Here is a 26,816-nt window from a genome sequence, read left to right as displayed (position 1 = left end):
CTTTATTCCTTTCTCCTGCCAGCAAGGCATTTTCAACCCCCATCTGACCACTTGAGAACCTAAGTAACTTATCCAAGGACACACTGTTGTTAAGTGGTAGTGCATGCGTGCATGCTCAGTCATGTCCAACTCTTTGTGACCCCATGGACTGTGGCCTGCCAGGCTCCTCTGTCCATGGGATTTCCCAGGCAAGAATACTGCAGTGGGTTGCCATTTCCTTCTCTGGGTCTTCTTGACCCAGAGATCCAACCCACATCTCCTGCACTGGCAGGCAGATTCCTTACCACTGAGCCACCTGGGAAGCCCAGTAAGTGATAGAGCTGGGTTCAAATGCAAAGTCATCTGACCCTCAAACTCTTTCCTCTTCACAGTCAGCCTCTTGTCTGAAAGTCCACACTCCTTAGCACTGAAGGCCTTCACTGTTCTACTGCAGCCTACCCTTCCAGCTTGACCTTGAAAAATTCCCCAGACAATCAAAGAGTGTCATGGAAGACCCAGCATTTACAGGTCTAGTCTGGGAGGCTCAGAGGGTGTGGAGAGGCAAAAGGCAGTTCAGATCTCTTGAGGAAGTAAAAAATGCATACCTAATGGAAATAGCATCTATAAAGTGACAGATGTCTGCTGGAGTGTCTTAAATGATCACAGAAAAGGGGTGTGGGTGAGCAGGGGTGGACAGGAAATGGAACCTTCAGAGAAGGGCCAGGTTCTGGCAAAAGAAAGCTCTTCATTTAAGACTTGGTTTCAACACCACGACTCTGCTAGGTCTCCGGGCCCCACTCTATACCACATGGTCCTGCCTCCACACTTCCACCTGTGCTGGTTCATTCTTCCTCCCGCCCCCCCCCCCCCGCCACCCCACTCACCAGGTTATAAAGTGCTAGATGGCAGGAACCTGGTGTTTGTTTTCTTTTTCTTTTTTGGTTGCCCCATGTAGCATGTGGCATCTCAGTTCCCTGACCACTCAAAGTCTGTATGTGCGTGCTCAGTCATGTCCAACTCTTTTGTGACCCATGGACTGTGGCCCGCCAGGCTCCTCTGTCCATGGGATTCTCCAGGCAAGAATACTGGAGTGGGTTGCCATGCCCTTCTCCAGGGGATCTTCCAGACCCAGGGATCAAACCCACATCTCTTGTGTCTCCTGCCTTAGCAGGCAGATTCTTTACCACTGCACCACCCAGGAAGTCCATTACCACTGGAAATACAGAGTCTTAACCACTGAACCATCAAGGAAGTCCCATGTTTTCCATTTTTTATCATCACTCCAACAACACACCCTTCCTACTACTACTACTACACACACATACACACACACACAGCAGCAGCAGCAGCATCTAACATGTCTCGCTTGCCTAAGGTGGTCATACGTGTCGGTTGAACAAATGAAGCCAAATGCCCCACATTCTTGTCCCAATTCAACAATTTCCCCAGCTCTTTTGGCATCATTTCTGGAGTGTGCTACACATCCATCAGTGTACCAATCGCAGCCAGTCGACTGACTGCCCTTGTACAAGATCCGGGAAGGTTCTGGGTCTCAGCTTCCTCCTGAACAAAGGCTGGGGGTGGCCCAGCCAGGATTTCCTTCCAGAGGAGTGTAGGAATCATCCTAAGAATCACCCGGGAAGCTTGCAAAAAGGTGGATTCCCTGGTTGGCTCCCTCTCCCAGAGATTCTGACACTGAAGGTGGCAGCAGAAATCTGGGTTTTAATACGCATCCCAGGCGACTCTGAAGCAGTCACCGCGCTGCCCTTGAAGAAATCCATAGCTTGGCGACCCAGGAATTTCCCAGGAATCTGGCATGGATGGGGCTAGCAGACTGTGTTGGGACCTGGCGAAAGCGTCCGTGTGGGGACAGACCTCGCTGAAGCACAAACACAGCTTAATTTTCAGAGCCGTCCACTTCAAAGCTAATGACCCGGTGGTGAGCGCACAGGGAAAATCCAGACGAGCGGGGCGGTGGGACCGGCCCGCAGCCCCTCCCCCTCCAAAAGATGCTTCCGCTGCTGCTGAACTCCACGGATCGACTTTTGTTTGTTTGTTTGCTCTTGGCGTGAAGGGGTTTCTATTTCTACTGAGGGCCTTCCCGGCTCAGATACCCAGTTTGGGAAAAGCAGCGTTTGCTAAACCCTCCGAGACTCCGGGCTCCCGGAGGGGGATCAATATCCCCACTGCTCTGGGAGGAGGCCTTTGTAGTGTCGACTCGCTGTTTGTGCTTCAGGCTCTGGGGGAAGGTTTGCTCCTAATTAAAGGCGTAAATGCTTTAATCCCCGGCCTGAGGGCTTCCCAGAGCGCATTAGGCGAATTAGGAAGGAAATGGATTGTAATCCCTTTAATATAAGCCTGGAGGAACTCGAGGGCTTCCAGAAGAATTTCCTCCTGTGATTTAACAACATTAGCAAGCTGAATTTGCATAGACAGAAACTGCGGGCCCAGGTTTTCCTTCAGAGAAAGCCAATAGGAATTTCTCTCAGTTGAATGAAGGTTGCAATAATTAAGCTCCTACAGCATATCAGATCAGGTGCCAAGGCATTGTGCGCGTTTTTCTCCTTTGTTTGCCTTGTCGCTCAGTCCTTTCAGAATCTTTGCAACCTTAAAGACTGTATCCCACCAGTCTCCTCTGTCCGTGGGACTTTTTGGGCAAGAACATTGGAGTAGACTGCAGTTTCCTTCTGCGGATCTTCCCCACCCAGGAAGGGAACCTCTTGTCTCCTTTGTCTCGTGCATTGCAGGCGGATTCTTTACCGGCTGAGCCACTGGGAAAGCCCTTTTCTCCTTCAGCCTTCCCTTCCAAGCTATGAATATGTATTTTGTCATAAGGAAATAAAGATGGTTTGCAGCAACAGGGAGGGACCTAGAGATGATCATACTAAGTGAAGTAAGTTTGGACAGAGAAAGGCAAATATCATAGGCTATCACTTACGTGTGGAATCCTAAAAAAAAATAGGTACAAATGAACTTTACAAAATAGAAATGGACTTACAGAGAGGGAGGAAAACAAATTCATGGTTTCCAAAAGGGAAGGGGAGGAGGGATAAATTGGGAATTTGGAATTAATAGATACACACTACTATATAAAAAATAAACAACAAGGACCTACTATCTAGCCCAGGGAACTATAGTAATATCTTCTAATAACCTAAAATGGAAAAGAATCAGAAAGGAGTGTGTGTGTGTGTGTGTGTGTGTGTATAACTGAATCACTTTGCTATACACCTGAAACAGTATAAATCAACTGCACTTCAGTGTAAAAAAAGAAAAGAAATAAAGATGCAGAGGTTAATCTCCTCCCAGAGGCAGGAGGGGAGGATTTTTTGAGAGCCTTTGCTGTGCCCTGTGCTTTGTTATACACTGTTTATTGAATCTTGTCCACACACTAACCTTTGGTGTGTGCTTTTTAAACAACATTTACTTCACCTTAACTGTGCTTTCAGAAATACACTTGTGTTGGTGTGTTATGAACTCATGTTGGTGTATTATGAAATTTAGTTTATCTTAGCCCACACAATTTGAAGCTAGCACTTGTATGTGATTTAGGCTTAAAAATAACAACCAGGATTTGCTTTCTGGTTTCTTTTTCATACCTATTGAGTGTGGAAAAGATGCCCCCAGCCCCCCTGCCCCGCCACACACACATGCTGTTGAAGGAGAAAGCAAGAACCATGAGAAATTTACCTGTGTTGTGTATTTCAGAAAAATAACGTGTATTGCACTATAACTGTTGTTTTATCAGACCCAATCTGGCCCTGTGCATGCGTGCATGCTCAGTCGTGTCTGACTCTGCAACCCCATGGACTGTCAAAACAGTGAAGGGCAGGGAAGGCTTGCATGCTGCAGTCCATGGGGTCTCAAAGAGTCAGACACAACTTTAGCGACTGAAAAACAATCATCACACTGTACAAACTTAACAATTGGCACCATGTGATATTTTGCATGGTCCATCACAAGCTTTACAAAAATCCCTGACTATTTGAAGTCTGGTTGGAGGAAATCTGAAGCTTAACACAGTGTTTCAACTCTCAGTGAAGAAATAGGGACCCTGAGGTATGCTGTCTCAGAAAGAGAGATCCTCTTCCCCAAGAGCTGGGGATGGTACTCACCAGCCCACCTTGGGTCACTATCCTCTCCCTGAATGGCAGCCTAGAGCTAGAATTTTCTGGGGACAACAACACCCATTTAGAGCTGGGCTAGGATCAGCACCACTTAAACTACATGATTCCTGAAAGGGAGAGAAACAGCTCTCTGCAGGGAAGCTGGAATGAAACATGGGACAGTCACAGATGCACGACATCTCCCTCTCTTGGTTTCACGCCCTCACCCACCCCTTTCCTTGGCTCTTCCTTGTTCCTGTCTTACAAGCTTTGCATTCCTGACCCCTGTGCCAGGAAGCCCTTTTCTCCACGTCTTTCCCCACTGAATTATTGGGAAAGCCTTTTCTCCTTTAGTTTTCCCATCCAATCTATGAATATATGTTTTATCAATAAGGAACTAAAGGTGATTTGCTGGCAACAGGGAGGGATCTAGAGATGATCATACTAGGTGAAGTAAGATTGGAATGGGAAAGAAGATATATGCTATCACTTACATGTGGGATCCTAAAAGAAAAATAGATACAAATGGGCTTTACAAACAGAAATAGACTCACAGATACAAAAAACAAATTCATGGTTACCAAAAGGAAGGGGAGGAGGGATAGATTGGGAATTTGGTATTAATAGATACACACGGCTATATATAAAATATATAAACAATAAGGACCTACTGTATATATGGAACTATATAGTTGCATGGCTGGTTCTTTCTGTGCTTAGATTGCTGCTTTAATATCTGTCTCCTTTTTGGACAACCTCCACCCCAATCTGCAGTGCCTCAGTCATTCTGCCATCTTGCTTCTTTAAAAAAAAAAATTATTTATTTGGCTATGCTGGGTCTTAGTTGTGGCATGTGGGATCTAGTTCCCTGACCAGGGATCAAACCCAGGCCCCCTGCATTGGTAGCACAGAGTCTTAGCCCCTGGACCACCAAGGAAGTTTCCCTCATTTTGCTTCTTTGCTGGATTTAATGGAGGCCGAATCACTTAGTACTTGGTTTACTCTGTGTCTTGTTCACACCAGAATGTAAGTCCTATGCAAGCAGGAATTTCCATCTATTTTGTTCACTGATGAATCTGCAAGGTTCAGGACAGTGCCCAACACCAAATAAGTCCTCAGTAAATATTGGCTGGGTCAATGAAAGGAGTCTATGGTGTTCCTAGAGAGAAACCAAGGAAAGCTTTGCGGAAGAAGTGGCCCTTAGAGTGGAATTTGTGTGTATAAGAGTAAATATATTAACATTTATGCAAATGGTATATGTATGTAAAGTTTATCATTTGAACCATTTTAAGTTCACAGTTTGGTGGCATTAGATACTTTCACAATGTTGCACAATCATCAACACTCTTCATTTCCAGAACTCTTTCCTCTTTCCAAACTGAAACTCGATACCCATTCCTTCCAGCTCCCTGGCAGCCACTGTTCTACTTTCTGTATCTATGAATTTGACCACCCAGGTATTTTATATAAATGGAATCATGCAATATTTGTCCTTTAAGGTCTATCTTATTTCACCTAGCATGTTTTCAAGGTTCTTACATGTAACACGTGCCAGAATTCCCTTCCTTTTGAAGGCTGAATAATATTCCATTGTGTGTATACATCACAGTCTGTTTATGCATTCATCCACTGATAGACTATTGCGTTATTTCCATCCTTTGGCTATTGTGAATAATGGATGCTGCCAGAAACACACATGTATAAATATGTTTGAGTCCCTGTTTTCAGTTCTTTTAGGTACATATTCAGAGGTGGAATTGCAGGATCAAACAGCAAATCTATCGGAGAAGGAAATGGCAACCCTCTCTAGTACTCTTGCCTGGAGGATCCCATGGACAGAGGAGCCTGGTGGGCTACAGTCCATAGGGTTACAAAGACTCAGACATGACTGAAGCAACTTAGCACGAATGCACGCACGCACAGCAAATCTATGTTTAATTTTCTGAGAAACCGTCAAGCACTTATCCACAGTGGCTGCATCATTTTACATTCCTTCCAGCAATGCACAAGTTTCTCCCCATTCTCGTCTACACTTAACTATTTTTTGTTTTGGATTACAACCATCCAAATAATTGTGAAGGAGAGTGGAATTTTGACAGACAGAGGAGGGATAAGCCAGGCTTTCAGGCAACAGACGCTTGGGAGGGCTCTGGTATGAGGTGGATTCAGTCACACAAAGTCTAATGTCATAATCTCCATGAAATTCTTTTTAACCTGCAAATAGTCCAATTCAGTAGAGTGTTGGAAAGCCTTGCGTCCTGGGTACCTTTCGATGCTGCCAGGGTTCATGTTGGCTCAGGTGTGCTGGAATACCATCAGCTCTCCGTGAGAAAGGGTGGGCCAGGGATAAGGGGATGGGCACACAGGAGGTTGGCCAGTCACCCCATCACAATGCCCAGGGACTGTGACCAAAATAGCCAACACTGAATGGGTCAGAGTTCATGTCACAGAGTGCTGTGGTGAGGGACACAGCAGCAAGACTGTCCAGGTGGCAGGGACACTTGGAACTGGCAGGGCTGAAACATCATTATCCTCTTGGCAGAAGGAAAGGTGGGTGCTCTTTGCATTGAAGTTGGCCCCCTGTCTGGGAGAGGAGCTGTCTATGCACAAAAAGGAAGGGACATGGGGGCTATTTAAGGTCTGTCAACCACCACGGACCCTGAATGGAATGGCGCTCAGGGCAGGATGCCATGGGAATGAAATGGAGGAGCCATCCAGAACCTAGAGAGCCAAGTACATGAGATGGAGTGGGCTCAGAGAGCTCCCCCTAGCCCAGGCAGAAAGGCCTCCCCACTAAGATATCAGGACTCGGGGGTGATTGGACCCATCCAAGGCTGTTGTCCACCGAGAATGCAGAGCCTCAAAACCTTCACCCTGGATTCCTTCAGTCTCCACTAGAAACATAGTTTGTGTTTCTGCATCAGGATGCCTCTATGTTCCAGGCCTGACCATTGCATTCTCAGGGCTGTTCAGAACCCTGGCTCCCAGGGACCCTGTGCACTGGAGTCATCCCGACTCTGGGAGCACATTGTGTTTGCATGAGTGCTAAGTCGCTTCAGTCGTGTCCGACTCTTTGCGACCCCATGGGATTCTCTGTGCATGGGATTCTCCAGGCAAGAATAGGGGAGTGGGTCAAAATGGGCCAGGGTGGAAACGACTTAGCAGAACTTCGCAAATGCTATAAACTGGGGTTTATTTACCTCCCCCGCCCAAGAGGAGATTGCAAAACATTTACTAGCACATCACTTGCTATCAGATTCACCTCTGCCTGAGGGGTAAATCTGATGTTCTCAACAACCGATTCCCTCTGAGTCCTGCTGTAGCCCCTTTGCCCCAGGACCCCTGTCCACCAACCCATTTATCCCTGCTGCCATCACCAATGCCTGGCGATTGAGTAATGTGATTGGTTGGTGGAGCCTGAGACTATTTTCCCTGCCTGTGGCAGAAATGGGGCTAACCAGCCTGTCTGTGTCTAGGTCGTCTGCTATGTCAGGTGTGGTGTTCCCCGGACAGGTGAGTGTTGTGGGCTTCTGACCGCTGTGACCGCCTCAAGATTGGCAGCGTTGACAAACAGCCCCAGGGAGGGCCAGGCTCCTTGAAGCTCCCTCTGGTTACCACCCCTGCATGGCGTTCATTTTTTTTTTTTTAATAAGCAGAAGAAAGTTAAGAGTTTACAATTTTCTGGAGATTTCTTTACTTGCTTAGCGTACATTTATTGGTCACCCTTGGTGTGTCGGGCAGTGCATTGGGCTTTAAGGTTGACGAGATGCCTAAGATTAAATCCTAACTAAGTATCCTTCACTAAAGTCAGTGATAGCACACCATGATAACTGCTGTAGTGAGGGATGTAAAATGTGCCGTAGAAACAGAGGAACGAGAGTTTAATTGTTGGAAGGTAGAGAGAGATGGGAGGGAGAAATCTGGGGGAAAGGGATTTAACAGCTCGTTTTCAGCCGGAGATAAGAATATGTGCCAGCCACCTGAGAAGAGTCAAAAGCAGTGAGGCTGGGGTAATGGGCATAGAGCTGGGCCAAGGGGGTTGAGATGGTAGAATCAAGTAGAAACCAGATCACGAAGAGCTCCAAATTCCAGGCTCAAAAGTTAACTTTTGTCCTACAAACAATGGGAAGTCATTGAAAGCCTTTAAGTGGAAGAACGACAGGATGAAATCTCTTGTTTAGTGTTCTCCCTTAACCTTTAGGCCCCTGTGGATTTGGACATATACCGAAGCTCCTACATGATCGACTACAAACCTTATGGGAAGCACAAATATGCCCGGGTCACATCAGAAGAGGTAAGAAGTCACTCAGTCCTGCCTTCCATTCAATGGCCCACTGAAATCCTCTTTATCCATTTTTATTGTGAGTGTGGACATTGAGAGCACTTACTGAGAACAATGTCTGAAGCCAGGAGATCTAAAGAGGTATTCTGTGTGTATGTGTGTGTACTGTTTCATTTATTTTTTTGGCCATGCCTCAGGGCATGTGGGATCTTCCTGGACCAGGAATGGAACCAGTGCCCCCTGCAGTGGGAGGGCGGAGTCTTAGCCGCCGGATCACCTGGGAAGTTCATGTGTATTATTTTCAAATATACACCAAGTATGTCACTCATACAACACCTAGTAAATAATAAACATTTACAGTTTAAATAATGTTCATAAACTCCAATGTACCTATTATCCGGCAGCTTAAAACAAAACACATTAGAGCCCTGCGTGCCCCTCTCTGTTCCCACCCGTCCCCCGACTTCCGGAGGTAATCATTCTTCTGAGTTTCGGGTTAAGCACTCCCTTATATGTGTGTGTGTTTTAAATAGTTTTACCTTTTATGTATATATCTCTTTAAATGGGAAGCTTGGCATGCGGCAGTTCATGGGGTCTGGAAGAGTCACAGCTTGGTGACTAAACAACAATCTCTTTAAATAAATTATTTAGGGTTGCTTTTTTTGAACTTCATTATATGATTGGATCATATTATTTGTCCTCTTCTCTGACTTCTATTGTTTTGCTGAACATTATGGCATGTTAATCATTTTCTGCTGTATAATATTATATTGCATGAAGATGCCATGACACATTTGTCCCCTCTCCTGTCAGTGGACATTGGGGTTATTTACTTTTTTGTGACTCCTCCCACCCACAAATACCGCAATGAAGATGAGGCAAGGCCTCTTGTGCAGGAGTTCACCCCTCCCAGGAGTGGAATTGCTGGTTGGCGGTGACATCACTGTTCCAAAGTGGATGTATCGATTTACTTTCCCACCAGGACAGTCAGGTAACTCTGCAATCTTGTCATTCCTTGGTAGTGTCAGACTTTTTCATTTTTGCTGACTTCAGTTCAGTGGTTCAGTCGTGTCTGACTCTGCGACCCCATGGACTACAGCATGCCAGTCTTCCCTGTTCATCACCAACTCTTGGAGTTTGCTCAAACTCATGTCCATCAAGTCAGTGATGCTGGGCTTGACATAATATTTTCTTGTGGTCATAATTTTCATTTCAGAGATTTCAAGCTTTCATTTGTTCATGGCTATTTATTTTTCTGCCTATGTCATTTGTCCATTTTTCTATTGAGTTGCTTGTCTTTTTCTTATTAATTCATATGGGTTCTGGACATCTTACATGTGTCAGTTATATAAGTGACAAAATTCCAGTCTGTGACTTGTCATTTCACTCTTTCACCGAATAGAAACTCTTATTTTAATATAGGTAGATGTATCAGTCTTTTCCTTTATCATTTGCTCTTTTCATTGTTGTTTAGTTGCTAAGTCATGTCCAACTCTTTTGAGACTCCATGGACTGTAGCACAACAGGCTCCTCCGTCCATGGGATTCTCCAGGCAAGAATACTGAAGTGGATTGCCATTTCCTTCTCCAGGGGATCTTCTTGACCCAGGGATCAAAACTGCGACTCCTACATTATAGGCAGATTCTTTACCACTGAGCCTCCTGGGAAGCCCTTGCTTTTTTTAAGTCTTGTTTAAGACATCTTTTCCTATCTTGAGGTAAACCCACTAAAATTAATAAGAAGATCTATACAAACAAAGGTGGAACAGTTTCTGAGATTAAATTATTTAGGAGAAGCAAAGTGCAGACTGGAATAATAATATGTATCACTTGTGTAGAGATGGAAGGCATCTGGATATATACGTATAAGTTTACATGTACATAAAATATTTCTAATAAGACACAGAACCCTCTGATAACAGTGGTTGTCCCTGGAGAGGGGACCTGGGAAAGAAGGAGGGTAGGAAATAGACTTACTTTTCACTATAAACCCTTTTGTACTATTTCAGTACGTCCTTCTGTTGTATATATTGCCATTGAAAAACTAATCTCTAGAAAATAAAGAAAAGTATACCCTGTCTCATTTAGTTATTTTTAAATTTAATTTTCTTTTTTTGGCCGCCTTGCAGTATGTGGGATCTTAGCTTTCCAACCAGGGATTGAACCCATGCCCCCTATAGTGAAATCATGGTGTCTTAACCACTGGACTGCCAGGGAAGTCCCAAGTGTGCTCTGTCTTGGAGACTACCTAGGAAGAAGCTTCACTGTTGCCTCTCTCAACCCCCTTTTTGTGTATGATTTATTTCCACAGCAAGCAAAGCTGGACACCCAACTCCGGGACAAAGAGTTCTACAGGCTCACCCACAGCCCCAACCCCAAGCTAGAAGATGGATATCCTGCCTTCAAAAGACCCCACATGACCGCCAAGGACCTGGGGAAACCTGGCTTCTTCCCACCACAGGACCATGTGGCCCCAGTGGAGGATGAATGTAGGTTCACCAGCATCTGTCCATCCGTGTACCCAGCTTCCCATGCTCTGTACCTGGCCCACGATGACCCAAACCAGATTCGACAGAGTGCCGACTTCCCCTGTCTTCTGGAGCCTGAGCGCCAGCCTGCCCCAGACGTGGGCAAAGGCTACTTTCTACTGCCCGGCTGTGCCTGTCCTTTTCACTGTACAGTCAAGGTTCCCATATTGAACCGATGGGGGCCCGTGATGCCATTTTACCAATAGGTAGGCTGAGAACACCTTCCAAGGGCCCTGTGGAAATTCCTCCCTCTTACAAGGAAATCCCTTGAAGTATGGATCAGAAAACTAAAAATAAAACTCTGGAAAGACAATCCAGTGGCACCAAGACTGTGTTTGTTTGACTTGGCCTGCCTGGTTTGACTTGACTCCCTGGCCTGCCCCGGGGCACAGCATCCCCGCCATAGAAGGAAGATGGGAGGGAGGGAAGAAGAGAAACTGGTATGTGTGAAGGGTGGAATATGTGTGTTTCAGTATAAGTAAGAACCCTGCTGTAAGGAGTCTTACAAAAGGGGAAATAATTATGTTTCCCATAGTCACTGAATGTTGGGTATGATTGTAAACCTTAAAATGCTGTTGGATAACTTTTAATCTCAATGCTCTTAATTCATTCTGCACTCCCACCCTTGTAGCAATCAACAGTAACCATTTAGAGGGCTTCATTTTCTACGTTTCTTCTTGCTCAGTGGACCTTGGGGAACACAAATGCATGAGTCAGTCAGGAAACAGGCTAAGGTGCTGTAACAAACAGAACCAAAGTACAAAGTCTTGAATAATGTACTAGTTTGTCTCTCATCTAACAGTTTAGAGGTAAGCAGGTGAGAGAAGAGGAAAGGGCATTCTTTGTAACAGTTTCTAGCTCTGAGTCCCAGGTGACTGCTGTGGAGTCCATTGTGTCCCCCATCCAAATTCATATGTTCAAATCCTAACCTTTAATGTGACTGTATTTGGAAACAGGGCCTTTCAGTTCAGTTCAGTCACTCAGTTGTGTCCGACTCTTTGTGACCCCATGGACTTAGGGGGTAATTCAGGTTAAATGAGGTCAAAAGGGTGAAGGCTTAATCTGAAAACACTGGTGGTCTTTAAAAAGAAAAAGAAAAAAGTAAACACACACACACACAAAGAGAGCTCTACACACACACACACACACACACACACACACTCCAAAGAAAGGATATGGGAAGATACACACACACACACACACACACACATTCCAGAGAAAGGTTATGTGAAGATGTAGCAAAACGTTAGCCTGAGAGTCACAAAGAGGTCTTACCCTGCCAGATCTTAATCTTAGATCCTCCAGCCTCCAGAACTGGAAGAAAGTAAATTTCTGACTGTTGTACTTTGTTATGGCAGCTGAACAGACTCATACAGTGGCTGATTTGGTGACTGATAACTTTCAGTTAGCAGAGAGTTAGAAACAGGGCTTCCCTGGTGGCTCAGTGATAAAGAATCCACCTGCCAATGCGGGAGACGTGGGTTAGATCCCTGGTCCAGGAAGATGCCAATGCCACAGAGTGGCTAAGCCTGTGTGCCACAACCACGGAGCCTGTGCTCTGGAGCCCAGGAACCGCACTACTGAGCGCATGTGCTGCAGCTGCTGAAGTCCTCATGCCCTAGAGCAGCTCTCCACAACAAGAGAAGCCACCGCAGTGAGCAGCCCTTGCACCGCATCAAAAAGCAGCCCCTGTTCGCCACAACTAGAGCAAAGTCCTCATAGCAACAAAGACGGAGCAAAGCCAAAAATAAATCAATAAAATAAGTGCACACTTAAAAAAAAAATGTAAGTAAGAATCCCAGGGGGATTCGGGCAATGTCCCTTTTAGGGGCAGAAATGACCCTCTTCACTTCCAGTCTTATCCTCTTGGCCAGAGCTCACCACATGGTCCCACCCAACTGCAAGAAAGGCTGGGAAACATAATCTTTGTCCCGGGTGGCCATGCACCAAGCTAAAAGTGAGAAGTTAATGTAGAAGGAAAGGTCGGACTTTGGTAGATAATTATCCATTTTTGCCATGACACATGAGAAGGCTTCCCCTTTATAGGATCATACTAAACACTGGTGTTTCTGTAGAGAATCTTGTTAAAATGCAGATTCCAGTTCAGTAGGTCAAGGATGGGGACAAGGGACTTCCCTGGCAATCCAGTTGTTAGGACTTCTCCTTCCAATGCAGAGGATGTAGGTTCGATTCCTGGTCGAGGAACTAAGATCCCACATACCTCGAAGCCTAAAACACATTAAAAAAAGCAATATTGTAACAAATTCAATAAAAACTTAAAATGGTCAATGGTCCACATCAAAAAAAAAAAAAAGAAAAAGATCAAGAAAAAAAAAAAGAATGAGGACAAGATTCTGTATTTCCAAACAAGCTCCCAGATGATGCCAGTGCTGCTGGGAGCTAGATCACACTTCAGCAGTGATGCTATACACAGTACTCTATTCCTTTTCACACTCCATTACTTATACATGCAATTCTTTTTCATGATAGCCTGATAGTCCATTGAATTGATAGATTTTGATTTATTATTTTCATATTGGTGGATAGTCATGCTTTTTCCAATTCCCTCTCTACAAATAACGCTGCAATAATTATTCATAAACATATATCCTTACAAATGGTGCTTTGATTTCTATTAGGCAGAATTTTACAAATGGGATTTCCAGGTCAAACCATATAAGTATGTAGCGTTAATAGATCCTACCAGAACAGCATCCTTCTGCCAGCAGTGGGTAAGAGTGCCTCTTTTCGCATCTCCCCAACAGTTTGTGGATATTATGAATCTTTAAAATTTTTGCCAATTTGATAGGATGGAAAATGGTATCTCATCATGTTTTTGTTTGGCTTTTTTTGGCCACACCACAAGGCATGTGGGAACTTAGTTCTTGGATTGAAACTAAGTCCCCTGCAGTAGAAGCATGGAGTATTAACTACTGGTTCATCAGAATGTCCCAGCATAGTTTTAATATAATTTCTAGCAATATATCGAATCTTTTGGCTAATGAATCTAACCATTGGGTTTCTGAGTTGCATCTTTCTCCCTTGAGTTATTTATCTTTTTTCTTACCAATTTATAGGAGCTTTTTGCACATTGGTCGTGATAAACCTTTATCTAGCACATGCTCCAAATATGTTCACTATTTAGTTTCAAATATAAAAGTTTAAATATGTAATCTGCATATATTTTCTCTGGAATATGTTGCAAAATGAAAAAAGGTGTGAAGAAGAAAAAGAAACCACCTGTAATCCCACTGCTCACTGACAACTTTGGTTGACTTTTTGATACCCAGGGAGTCAAGGTAACTTAAATTCTTGTTCAGTGGAGCCAGAAAAAACTGGAATTCCACCAGTTTGGGGGAGCCAGGCAAAACTGGGGCTCCTGAGTTCGCAATTTATCAGCTGAGGAGTATTCTAGAAACTTATTCCATCTCTCTGAACAGTAACTTAGTCATCTGTCAGGGGTATTAATAATGCTTATACCTTTTGAGTGACGTAACACCTGTGATAAAGTCTGTGTTTAGTTATATGCACATTTTACATGTTTATATGCATATTTACAAATCTCACACTGAATACATTATTTTACATTCTGCTTGGTCTTGTTGCATTAAGTATACACACTGTTACTCAGTCTTAAACCTTCATAAATATTATTGCACAGACTAATTATTGCATAATTAGTATTGTTCAACATCCAAGTTTCCAATGATGTATTTTCTCTTACAAGTAATGCCACAGAATAAACTTTTTTCTCCAGTTAGGTAGAAAAAGAAAGACGAAGTTCCTGGGTCAAAGTGTATGAATATGTTCTTGATGTATATTACCAAATCACTTACTAAACAGGTTTGGTTTTAAATTTTATTGAAGTTGATTTGCTATGTTGTGTTGTACCTCCTAGTCCCAAACCCCAATCTCTTGCCCCTCCACCTTTCCTCTTCTCACAGGTAACCTCCTCCAGTTTGTTCTCTATGTCTGTGGTGTGTGTGTGTGTTTGTTGCTCAGTCGTGTCCAACTTTGTGACCCCATGGACTATAGCTCACCAGGCTCGTCTGTCCATGGGATTTCCCAGGCAAGAATACTGGAGTGGGTCACCATTTCCTTGTGTGTGTGTGTGTGTGTGTGTGTGTATCTGAATATATGTATAATGGAATATTAGGCTTCCCTGGAGGCTCGGATGGTAAAGAATCTGCCTGCAATGTAGGAGACCTGGGTTTGATCCTTGGGTTGGGAAGATCCCTGGGAGAAGGGAATGACAACCCACTCCAGTATTTTTGCTTGGAGAATGCCATGGACAAAGAAATCTAGCGGACTACAGTCTGTGGAATCAAGAGTCAGACATGACTGAGCAACTTACATAACTAATAATGAAATATTACTCAGCCATAAAAATGAACGAAAATTTGCCATTTGCAACAACACGAATCTGGAGGGTAATATGCTTAGTGAAATAAGTCAGACAGAGGGAAGACAAATACTGTATGCTTCCACTTCTATATGGAATCTAAAATATAAATGAATAAATATAACAAAACAATTGGACTCACAGATATTTGTCTCTTCATCAGTTGTAAAATGCTTCCTACCTAGTATGTTCCCTTCTCCCTTTCCTGTTATATTCTTTAGTGAATCTCTTTTATCCATGATGCCTTCCAACATGTCCATAAAAAAGGCATCTAAGAATGAAATTGTACTACTTCTCGGGACTTGTTAATAAATGACATTTTACCCAGTGTTGTCGTGTGAATCAGCTGTTTGAACATATAGTTTCTTCCACAAAATGACTTAGTTGAGGTGAAAACATGAATAATATTGTTTTCTTTCTTTTTTTTATGTCTCCCTCTCTCTTTACATGTTTCTTTTTAAAACTATTTATTTTTGACTGTGCTGGGTCTTTGTTGTTATGCACAGGCTTTCTCTAGCTGCTGCCAGCAGGGGGCTACTCTGTAGCTGTGGTGCTCGGGCTTCTCAATGTGGTGGCTTCTCTCCTTATGGTGCATGGGCTTGGTTGTTCCCAGGCACGTGGGATCTTCCCAGACCAGGGATCCAACCAGTGTCGTTTGCATTGCAAGGTACATTCTTAACCACTGGACCACCATGAAAGCCCCCTTTCAGGGGTTCTTAATCTGAGGCGTTCAGGAGGTCCCAGGCTTCATCATAGTGTTACAAGGGGTATGAGAGGCTCTGCTTAAGATAGACAATTCACCATCCAGACGTGCCTGGACAGCTCCAGGACTGGACACGGCAAGAAGATCGGCTGAGCCCTGGGTCACATGGAGCAGGAGAGGAGAGTGCAGGGGAATCCCAGGAGGGATCCGCTCAGAAGAGGAGGATGAGACCCCAACACGCTGCATATGAGACACTAGCTCCACATTCTAAAGTCTGAAGGCTGATATAAACTGGGCTTTCTCTGAGCAACAGCCACTAAAGTCCTAAGTTCCTGCCTCAGAAATCTTGACTTGGTTCTCCGTCTGGACGTCGCGGCAGAAGTGTCCTCTGTTGGCACAGGAGCGCCCCCTGCAGTTCCTCCTTGTATTACCCCTAGAGGAACCTTAGAAAAAAGGTCGGATTATTTCTCATCTCCCTGAAGAACCACCCCTTTGGAGTCGTCACTGCAAAGGCCCTTCATATGTGGCATCAACCTTTCCAACCCCACCTTCCTGCCTTCCCTATACACACACACACACACATTTCACACCTCTGTGCTTTGCACTCGCTGCTTCTGTCTGTCTGTTAGAAAGTCTTTCTTTCTCCCAACTGCATTATCACCTCCTCCAAAGAGCTGCCTTGATAATCTCCTGTCTCCAGCAGTTTGAGTTCCTAGGTCCTTTCATTTTTGCATCCTTTATAGGGATGCTGTGAGGGTTACATGAGTCAATGCCTAGAGCCTGGCAAACAGTGAAGGCTCAATAACAGTAAGTTATTTTTAATTTTAATTTTTATTATCCTTAGAATTATTAGGGCTTCCCTGGTGGTTCAGACAGTAAAGAATCTGCCTGAAATGCAGGAGACCAGTTCAATCCCTGGGTCGGGAGGATCTTCTGGAGAAGGGAATGGCAACCCACTCCAGTATTCTTGCCTGGAGAATCCTATGGACAGAGGAGCCTGGCGGACTGCAGTCCGTGGGGTGGCAAAGAATTGGACACGACTGAGCAACTAACACTTAAAATTATTACTTTAAATATAAAACTGTTTTATTTATCTTGGTGGCTCCTGAGACCTGGCACATAGCAGGTGCTGGATAAACGCCGAAGGAATGAATGGCAGAGGACAGGCTTTCCAAGTGGAGACACAGAAGGGAGGTGGTCCCAGGCCTGACCTCCAGACATTTCTGTAGCTGCTCTCCAAGCTCTGGCCTCCAGCTGCATCAGGCCCCAGACAAGGTGGTCTGTCCGACTTCAGCCAGGGAAGCTGTCTGTACCTGGCCATGTCAAGTGAAATTACCTGGGCAGACATTCTCGAAGATGGCCCATACCTTTGCCCACTGAATTCTACTCTCTACCAATCAGAGTCATCTTTGGGAAAAGCAGGATGGTGAGAATTTCAAAAAAGTTTGTCAACCCCCTGCGCCACCCCCCCCACCCCCAATATCCCTGGCCCCATGCCTTCCCAGTCCTGTTCTTAGCCTCCTTCTTCTCCCGCACTCAGTCTTTCCCAGGATCAAGATCTCTTCCTGCAGCAGAACATGGCTGGGTACTAGTAGCCACCCCATCTGTCTTCATTGCTCTCTGTGTTTAGAGCTCCCTGAGGTCCCCGGGGAATAGGAGTAGAGCACAGAATGGGGAGCAGGGGCTATGGAGGGGACCCAGATGCCAACCCAGTGTCAGGCCAGGCACATGCTTTATGAAGTACCCATTATCACCATTGAGGAGATAATCTACTTCTCTCTCTGCTTTATAGCCGAGGATCCTGAAGGATCAGGTGATTTAGCCAAATGTCACAGGATTTTGAAGCTTGGCTTCTTTCTTTCATGAAATCCCATTTCCATGAAAACCTTCAGTTTTCTCAGCTGTAAAATGAGGATACAAGGTACAAATGTGCACGTTAGTTGCTCAGTCGTGTCTGACTCTTTTGTGACCCCATGGACTGTAGCCCGCCAGGCTCCTCTGTCCATGGAATTTTCCAGGCAAGAATACTGGAGTGGGTTGCCATTTCCTTCTCCAGGGGATCTGCCTGGCCTAGGTATCAAACCAGGTCCCTGCACTGCAGGTGGATTATTTACCATCTAAACCAGTACATGATAACACAGGGAACTATACTCAGTACCTTGTAATAATCTATAGGGGAAAAGAATCTGAAACAGAACATATATATATATATATATATATATATATAACTGAATATATATATAAGTGAATCACTCTGCTGTATACCTGAAACTAACACAACATTGTAAATCAACTATATCTCAGTTAAAAAAAATAAAGTTCAGTTCAGTCGCTCAGTCATGTCCAACTCTTTGCGACCCCATGAATTGCAGCACACCAGGCCTCCCTGTCCATCACCAACTCCCAGAGTTCACTCAGACTCATGTCCAGTGAGTCAGTGATGCCATCCAGCCATCTCATCCTCTGTCGTCCCCTTCTCTTCCTGCCCCCAATCCCTCCCAGCATCAGAGTCTTTTCCAATGAGTCAATTCTTCGCATGAGGTGGCCAAAGTACTGGAGTTTCAGCTTTAGCATCATTCCTTCCAAAGAAATCCCAGGGCTGATCTCCTTCAGAATGGACTGGTTGGATCTCCTTGCAGTCCAAGGGACTCTCAAGGGTCTTCTCCAACACCACAGTTCAAAAGCATCAATTCTTCAGCACAATTTCTTCACAGAGAGCAAGAGAGTTCCAGAAAAACATCTATTTCTGCTTTATTGACTATGCCAAAGCCTTTGACTGTGTGGATCACAATAAACTGGAAAATTCTGAAAGAGATGGGAATATCAGACCACCTGAACTGCCTCTTGAGAAAAAAATAAAGAGGTGTACTTAAGAGAAAATAAAAAGAATGTACATTAATGGATATTTTAAAATTTTTGGTAAATATTAATAAAGTGTTTTGCTTCATTTGTTTAAGACATGACACATGAACCGAGTTCCCCGCCCCCACCATGATGTCAACCTGATGGGATGTTTCATTCCTTGGCCTGGGGTGGGGCCTTGATGATGAGGCTGCAGAAACAGGACCGGGAGGCTTCTCTGAGATAATACTAACAGCCCTTACATGTGTATATTCTTCAGCGTTTACAAAACACAATCGCAGATGCTATCTCCCAAGATGTTCATCTCATCTCTGTGACTTAGGAATTCTTAGCTCCATTTCACAGAAGGATAAGTACCTAAGGCAGGGCGGGGCTGCAGACCTCAGGCTTGTGCTGCAGTTTGCCCTCTTCTGGATCAAGTGGCCGTCCACTGTGGATTGGAAACTCTGAAGTCACGCCTAGCAGGCAATACTGTCTGAGCACCTTGATAAAATCCTGATTCCTCAGCCCCACCAGGTGTGGGTGGAAAGTCACTAGGTCTGGAGCAAATGTCAAGCATCTGCATTTTTATTCAGTTTACCTGGAGATTGGCTCCCTGGTGCTCTGAGAAGCAGCAGAAGAGAATGCCGAGTTCCTGGAAGTCTTGACAAGATCAGCCAGTAGTAAATTTCTGATAGAGCTAAATCACAATGTGGGGTGCAGGAGACAGCATGGAGGGGTGGAGGTGGATCAGAGTAGCAGTTTTTTTTTTTTTTTGACTGAGACACACTGGCTTATGGGATCTTCCTTCCCTGATCAGGGATTAAACCTAGACCCTTTGCAATGAGGGCTTCCCTTAGTGACTCAGCAGCTACCTGCTCCAGTATTCTTGCCTGGGAAATCCCATGGACAGAGGAGCCTGATGGGTTACAGTCCATGGAGTCATAAAAGAGTCAGATACTACTTACAGACTAAACAACAAACAACAGCAATAACCTTGGCAGAGAAAGCCCCAAGTCCTAACCACTGGACTGTCAGGGAATTTCAACACCTATTTAAATGTCTCGAGTGTTTTGGCCACGCAACAAGCCAGAATGTGTGCATTAATTTCCAAACATCTCCCTTGTGGCTCAGCTGGTAAAGAATCCACCTGCAACGTGGGAGACCTGGCTTCGATCTCAGGGTTGGGAAGATCCCCTGGAGAAGGGAAATGCTACCCACTCCAGTATTCTGGCCTGGAGAATTCCATGAACTATACAGTCATGGGGTCACAAAGAGTCAGACACAACTGAGCAACTTTCACTTTCAAAACATGTATGTATGTGTGTGTATATATAAATATATATATGTATAGGTTTCACTTATAAGAAGTACTTGGAGTAGTCATACCCATAGAAACAGAAAGAAAAATGGTGATTGCCCAGGGATGGGAGGAGGTGGGAAGGTGATGATGTAAAAATTTTGGAAGGGGATTGGTGATGGTTACACAAAAGTCTGAATATACTCAATACTATTGAACTACACACTTAAATGTGGTTTGAATGGTACATTTTATGTTATGTGTATATTTTATCACACACAAAATATATAAATATGTGTGTGTGTTAAGTCACTTCAGTCATGTCTGGCTTTTTATATCTGGCCACCAGGCTCCTCTGTCCATGGGATTCTCCAGGCAAGAATATTGGAGTGGGTTGCCATGTCCTCCTCCAGGGGATCTTCCTGACTCGGGGATTGAACCCACATCACTTTATGTCTATATATATAGATATATAGACACTTTATGTCTATATATATAGACATAAGCCTATATATATATATAGGCTTCATATATATATATATATATATATATATATATATATATATATATATACATTTAGAACACAAATGAAAGAAGCATCTGAGTCCCTTACATACCAAAAAAGAAAAAGGCCAACAGTGCAGGAGAAAAATTATTTTTGAATTCAACTCCTTACTTGCTTGCAAATATTTGTTTAATGGTATATGCCAGGCACAAGTCTAAGGGCTGGGAATACAGCAAGAACAGTAAGACAAGGAGATTCCATACCAATTGGAAAAATGATAATAAACTAAAAAAGAAAGCAAGAAGGCTGAGCACCAAAGAATTGATGCTCTCGAACTGTGGTGCTGAAGTAGATAGACTTCAAGAGAGTTCCTTGGACAGCAAGGACATCAAACTAGTCAATCCTAAAGGAAATCAACCCTGAATATTCATTGGAAGGACTGATGCTGAAGCTAAAGCTCCAATCCTTTGGCCACCTGATGCAAAAAGCTGACTCACTGGAAACGATCTTGATACTGGGAAAGACTGAGTGCAGGAGAAGGAGGCTTCAGACCATGAGACGGTTGGACGGCATCACTGACTCAATGGACATGAGTTTGAGCAAGCTCCTGGAGTTGGTGATGGACAGGGAAGCCTGGTGTGCTGCAGTTCATTGGGGTTGCAAGGAGTCGGACATGACTTAGCGACTGACCAGCAATAGGAGATGTTGGTAGAATTAACTATGGCCCAGTTGTTTATGCTGCTTGTAGGTGGCTACTCACAGTTCCAATCTTCTCTCCACACTATCATACTGAGGCTAGGCTACTGGAGGAGTGCTGAAATAAATGGAAAACCTCACCCACATCTACCTCAAACGTTAATTTGCGTATGACTCATTTGGGGGCTCCAGTTAAAGTGTGGATTCTGAACCAGCCAGTCTGAGGTGTTGAACCTGAGATTCTGCATTTCTGTCCTCACCTCTGGGCCCGCAGTTTTACTATGACTGTTGAGGCTTGTGGTTCCCAGCCTTGATTGTATCTGGGAATCACCCGGGAGCTTAAAAAAAAGGCTGATGTCTGGACCTCACAGACAGAGTGCGGATTTTTAAGGCTGGAGTGTGGCGGGGGGTTAATGGCATTTTTAAAGGTCCCAATATTCTAACCTGCTGCAGAGAAGGAAAAGCAGAGCTTTAAAAATCATCCAGGGAGCTTTTTTTTTTTAATGTAGGTTCCCAGGGGGCTCAGTGGTGAAGAATCTGCTTGCCAAAGCAGGAGAGGCGGGTTCCATACCTGGGATGGGAAGATCCCCTGGAGGAGGGCATGGCAACCCAATCCAGCGTTCTAGCCTGGAGAATCCCATGGGCAGAGGAGCCCATGGGGTCGCAAAGAGTCGACAAGGCTTAGGGACTAAACAACATGTTCTAGGATAACAATTCCTAAAGCCTTTGATTCTTTTTGGACAAGGTTCCCAAAGAAATGTGCGTTTTAGCAGGGACCCCTAGAGGCTCCACTGCCGGTGAACAGCATTCAAGTGGGAGCGCTCCCCCTGCCCCGCTCCAAAGGATGCCCAAGGCCAGCGATTATCTGAATCAGATACAGCGGGTTTGGACTCCAGGCTTATTCAATAGCTGCATAATTGCAGGTAAATCACCTTAAAACAAAACCAAACCAAACCTTATTTGCCTTTCCCACTAAGGTTAATATAGTGTGTGGCTATTTCTGAAGAATAGATTCCAAAAGGGGAATTTCTGTATCAAGAAGAATTTGTTTGCAAATTTCAACAGATACGAAAATTCATTCAAATGCATTCCTCTTTGCATTCCTAACACTGTGGAGAATTCTTTTTATCACACACGCACCCACACAGGTAAATCTTTCAAATTCTTGCCATCGACCAGTGGAAAAATGGGATCCCCGTTGTTGCTTTCGTTCGTATTTCCCTGTTGAGCAGGGAGGTTGAATTCTCTTCATTCATATATTTATTTTAAAATATTTACAATTTGCCTGGTGTGCCTGATTATCCCTATTGTGCGTAAATCCTTCGACTTAGTTTTCCTTTCCTTCGCTATGGAATGGAGGCAATACTATCTCCCAAGGCGGTTGTGAAGATTAGAAGAGATCTCACGAATATACAGTGCTTAGTATAGGAGAAGGAAATGGCAACCCACTCCAGTGTTCTTGCCTGGAGAATCCCAGGGATGGAGAGCCTGGTGGGCTGCCGTCTTTGGGGTCGCACAGAGTCGGACACGACTGAAGCGACTTAGCAGCAGCAGCAGCAGTACAGGAGTGGATGTACAGTAGGCGTTCCAGAAATGTTTGCCTTTGAAACTCGCGCAGGAGCCCCTCCTACCGCGGCCAGCAGGTCTGAGCCCCAGGCAGATTCATTCCACCCGAGGGAGGGGAGAGGGAAAGAGGGCTGGAGGTGGGAGGTAATTAACAACGCGGAGGTACTTAACAACGCGGAGGTACCAGCTCCTCTGCGCAGCGCGCACCATTCACGCAGCGTCCGTGCTCCATCACATCTCCACTAAAGTGCCCTCTGTCCAGTTCGCCTTCCTGCATCTGCCTCACGAAGGGACAAGCCACTGGACCGACTAGATACCACCCAGTCAAACCCCACGGTCCGCGGAGCTCCAGCCTTCCCTCGGTGTCTTATCGCCCCCATGTGGTTAATCGGAGCTCTCTTCCTCCTCGACAGGTCTTTGCACCAACAATTCCTGGCGCCGCTCCCGGCTGCGCTGGAGCCAGACATCAGACTGCGGGCCAGAGAATAGTTGTCTCATTCACATACCTTTGGTCTCCAAACCCTCTGGCCACCCTGCGCCCCGGCTCCCCGCGGAGTCAAACCAAGGAAGACTCTCAGGCTGCTCTGTTGACCTGAAGCTTAGGGTCAAAGTTCTGAAAGAAAGGGGGAATTTTCAGCACCACCCTCCGCACCTGCCTGGCCCCACAGGGTAGCCCCACAAGGCAGCCCCACACCCCTTGGGTAACAAAGGGCGTCTCTTGGTTACTTTAAGAATAACCACACTTTCATCTTAACCTAACACATTATCCTCGTAACATCAACTGTCAGCCTCTGATCTTTGTCATATGTATATTCAATGTCTGTAGTTTTGCAGAAACAGTATGAAATTTATAAGCTACATATTTTACTTTGGGATCTTTCCTGCTTTCATCTCGTTTCCTTCCTTTCTACTCCTTGAGGGTAGTTAACAGCCAGGGGTTCTTTCTCTACCTTCCTCTCTCCCCCATCCGGTAACCGTAGATTTGCATATATGCACTTTTGTGTGACTGTCTAACTCAAATTATGTCACTTAATCCTCATAGTAACTCTGCAACAAATTATGCCCATTCTATTTATTTACTTACTTTTGACTGTGCTTGGCCTTTGTTGCTGCTCCGGTTTTTCTCTAGTTGCAGGCAACAAGTGGGGACTAGTGTTCATTGCAGCGTGTGGGTTTCTCACTGCAGTGGCTTCTCTTGTTGTGGAACATGGGCTCTAGGGCGCTCTGGCTTCAGTAGTTGCAGTTTGCAGGCTTGGTTGCTCTTTGGCGACTCGGATCTTCCCAAATTAGGGATTGAATCCCTGTGTCCTGCATCGGCAGGTAGATTCTTTCCCACTGAGCCACCAGAGAAGCCCTATTTGTTTACTTCTATTGTTGTTTTATTTTTTTTGGCCATGCTGCAGGGCATGGGGGATCCTAGTTCCCAGATCAGGGATGGAACCCCAGCTCCCTGCATTGGCAGTGGGGAGTCTTAATCACTGGACCACCAGGGAAGTCCCAAATTATACCCCATTTTAGAGCTGAGGAAACTGAGGTTATGATTTTGTTTTCATTTCTATTTATTGGGTGCTTACTACCTGTAGGATTCTGTGCTAAACGTTATATATCTTATCCCCTTGATCTTCACAACCTGTTACTTGCAGTTGTGGAAACAGATTAGAGAGCTCAAGGAAAATTATAATAAACAAGTAAATAGTAGTACAGCTGATTGTGACTACAAAGCAGTCTTTCTTATTACCTGTCACTCTTTGAAATTGCCCTCTGGATTGAAGGGAATTCAGAGAAGTGAAATTGTGAGTAGTGGGATGATAAGTGGGTTATTACAAGCTTCCTGTTATGTGACTGTAGTTATTTTAACAATGGTGTTGGTTCCTTATGGATAAAACTGCCGTGAAAGTATCTGAGTTGCAGAGGGCCCAGCAGAATTAAATGAGACCGTATCACGTCTGTCTAAACTGTAAAGAGCAGGACACAAAGATGAGATCAATTAAAATAGTGGAAATATAGTTTATTGGTTTCCTTTTTCTTGTTTTATTAATTGATTATTATTTAATATTTTATAATTTTATTTTTATTTACTTGTTTAGTTTTGGCTGTGTTGTGCCTTCATTGCTGTACAGACTTTCCTCTAGTTGTGGTGAGCGGGGGCTACTCTCTAGTTTCGGTGCCCTGGCTTTTCATTGTGGCGGCTTCTCTTGCTGCAGAGCACGGACTCTAGGTCTCACAGGCTTCAGTAGCTTCAGCTCCCAGGCTCTAGAGCACAGGCTCAGTAGTTGTAGTGCATGGGCTTTGTTGCTCCGTGGCATGTGGAATCCTCCCGGACCAGGGATCGAACCCATGTCCCCTGCATTGGCAGTTGAATTGTTTATCACTGAGCCACCAGGAAAGCCCTTGAATATTGTTAATCCTGAAAATAGTGCATCTGTTGAAAGAGGTCAAACGATGGGTGAGATGAAGATTGGAGTTAATAATCTCTTCCCTTGACCCTCCTCCCCTACCCCTCTCTCCCGAGATAACCAGTGTGGTGTTTGGTGTAGGTACTTCTAAACTTTATCCTGATGAAAATATTCCATTTAAACAGATATAGAAGCCATTTCATTTGGCTGCAATCATACTACTCACACTCCTCTGCAACCTGGAGATTTGCCACTTATCTGCTTCACAGACATTTAATCATCCCATCTAGGCTGCTGACTCATTTGCAACATGTCAGAGTACAAATGTATCTTCATCTATTCAGCCGTTAGTCTGAGTATTTCTTCAAAAGATCCTTTTGAAGAAAGAACACCCTTTCCCCTTCATTACTTCTCAGTATCTCTCCCTGCCACTGGTCAAATTTGTGACCTTTCTGGGGAGTGCAAATTTCCTCTGTCTCCTGAAAGCACCTGAGTTCTGACTAGTGAACTCTGTGTTGTCTGGGATCCTCTTCCTACCCGTGTTCTCGCTGCTAGCAACAAAGCAGATGCCAAGGTTGAGCTAATCCCAACCTTGCTGTTATCCTTCGTGATGTATTCTCTGAGTGAGCTCTTGTTGTTCAATAGCTCAATCATATGTGACTCTTTGCAACCCCGTGGACTGCATCACACCAGGCTTCCCTGTCCATCACCATCTCCCAGAGTTTGCTCATTTCATGTTCATTGAGTTGATGATGTCATCCAACTGTCACACGAGTGTATGTTCCTCGGTTCTTTGTCTCGTCACAACAAAGATTTGGAGTGACAGACATTAAAGCCCCCTTGGCGTGTCACAGCTCTCGGGTCTTGGATAGACCGTGTTATAGCTCTCAGGTCTCAAAAGGACCCTGTTATAGCTCTTAGACAAATCAGTGTCACAGCTCAGTGTTACAGCTCTATTTTATTTAGAAGATAGCAGGAAAATCCATCTTCGAGGCGTGAGGGCACGTCGATCCAAAGACGTGAAGAGAAGAGCGCCCCAGTGCACGGGCGAGAGAGAGCTAGCTTTGGTTCCTCTTTTTATATGTTGTTTTTCTCTCCCTGGGCCTGTCCTATGTCAATTGGGCCAGCCAGGAGGGTTGTTTCTTTTACCTAAGGTCCTCACTCTGGTCCTCGGACCTTCCTTTGTTCTATTTTCCCGGGCTTTTCCCTTCCTTGTCTTTTAGCCACTGCCATTTTGGACTCTTTGTCCCTATTCTACCTACCTAACACAACCATCTCATCCTCTGTCACCCCCTTCTCCTCTTGCCCTCAATCTTTCCCAGCATCAGGGTCTTTTCCAGTAAGTTGGCTCTTTGCATCAGGTGGCCAAAGGATTGGAGCTTCAGCTTCAGCATCAGTTCTTCCAATGAATATTCAGGGTTGATTTCCTTTAGGATTGACTAATTTGATCTCCTTGCTGTCCATGAACAGTATGAAAAGAGTGAGTTCTAAAAGTCCTTATCTCCCAATTCAT

At 44.7% G+C, this 26,816-nt stretch overlaps 1 protein-coding gene and 1 long non-coding RNA gene across 2 annotated transcripts; both read left to right on the top strand.

Moving 5' to 3' along the window:
• Positions 1-355: 355 nt before the first annotated feature.
• LOC120851475 lies at positions 356-26,015 on the top strand. The gene is made up of 3 exons (XR_005718332.1): positions 356-370; positions 19,248-19,251; positions 25,928-26,015. It is a non-coding gene; the product is annotated as an uncharacterized LOC120851475 (long non-coding RNA).
• TEX37 (testis expressed 37) lies at positions 7,572-11,100 on the top strand. Its single transcript, XM_040224253.1, has 3 exons — positions 7,572-7,598; positions 8,287-8,379; positions 10,678-11,100. Exons 1-3 carry the CDS (start codon positions 7,572-7,574, stop codon positions 11,098-11,100), a joined length of 543 nt encoding a protein of 180 aa, XP_040080187.1.
• Positions 26,016-26,816: the final 801 nt, after the last annotated feature.

Source organism: Oryx dammah, unplaced genomic scaffold (genome assembly GCF_014754425.2).
Source record: "Oryx dammah isolate SB20612 unplaced genomic scaffold, SCBI_Odam_1.1 HiC_scaffold_25, whole genome shotgun sequence".
Lineage (NCBI taxonomy): Eukaryota > Metazoa > Chordata > Mammalia > Artiodactyla > Bovidae > Oryx > Oryx dammah.
The sequence above is the reverse complement of the archived record's forward strand: the minus strand, read 5'-3'. Positions and strand labels throughout refer to the sequence as shown.

Excerpts from the sequence above, each read along its gene's own strand:
- TEX37 (XM_040224253.1), top strand. The coding sequence starts at position 7,572 with ATGTCAGGTGTGGTGTTCCCCGGACAG. Across the intron at positions 7,599-8,286 it reads GTGTGGTGTTCCCCGGACAG|GCCCCTGTGGATTTGGACAT; the intron begins GTGAGTGTTGTG and ends CTTAACCTTTAG. Across the intron at positions 8,380-10,677 it reads CCCGGGTCACATCAGAAGAG|CAAGCAAAGCTGGACACCCA; the intron begins GTAAGAAGTCAC and ends TTATTTCCACAG.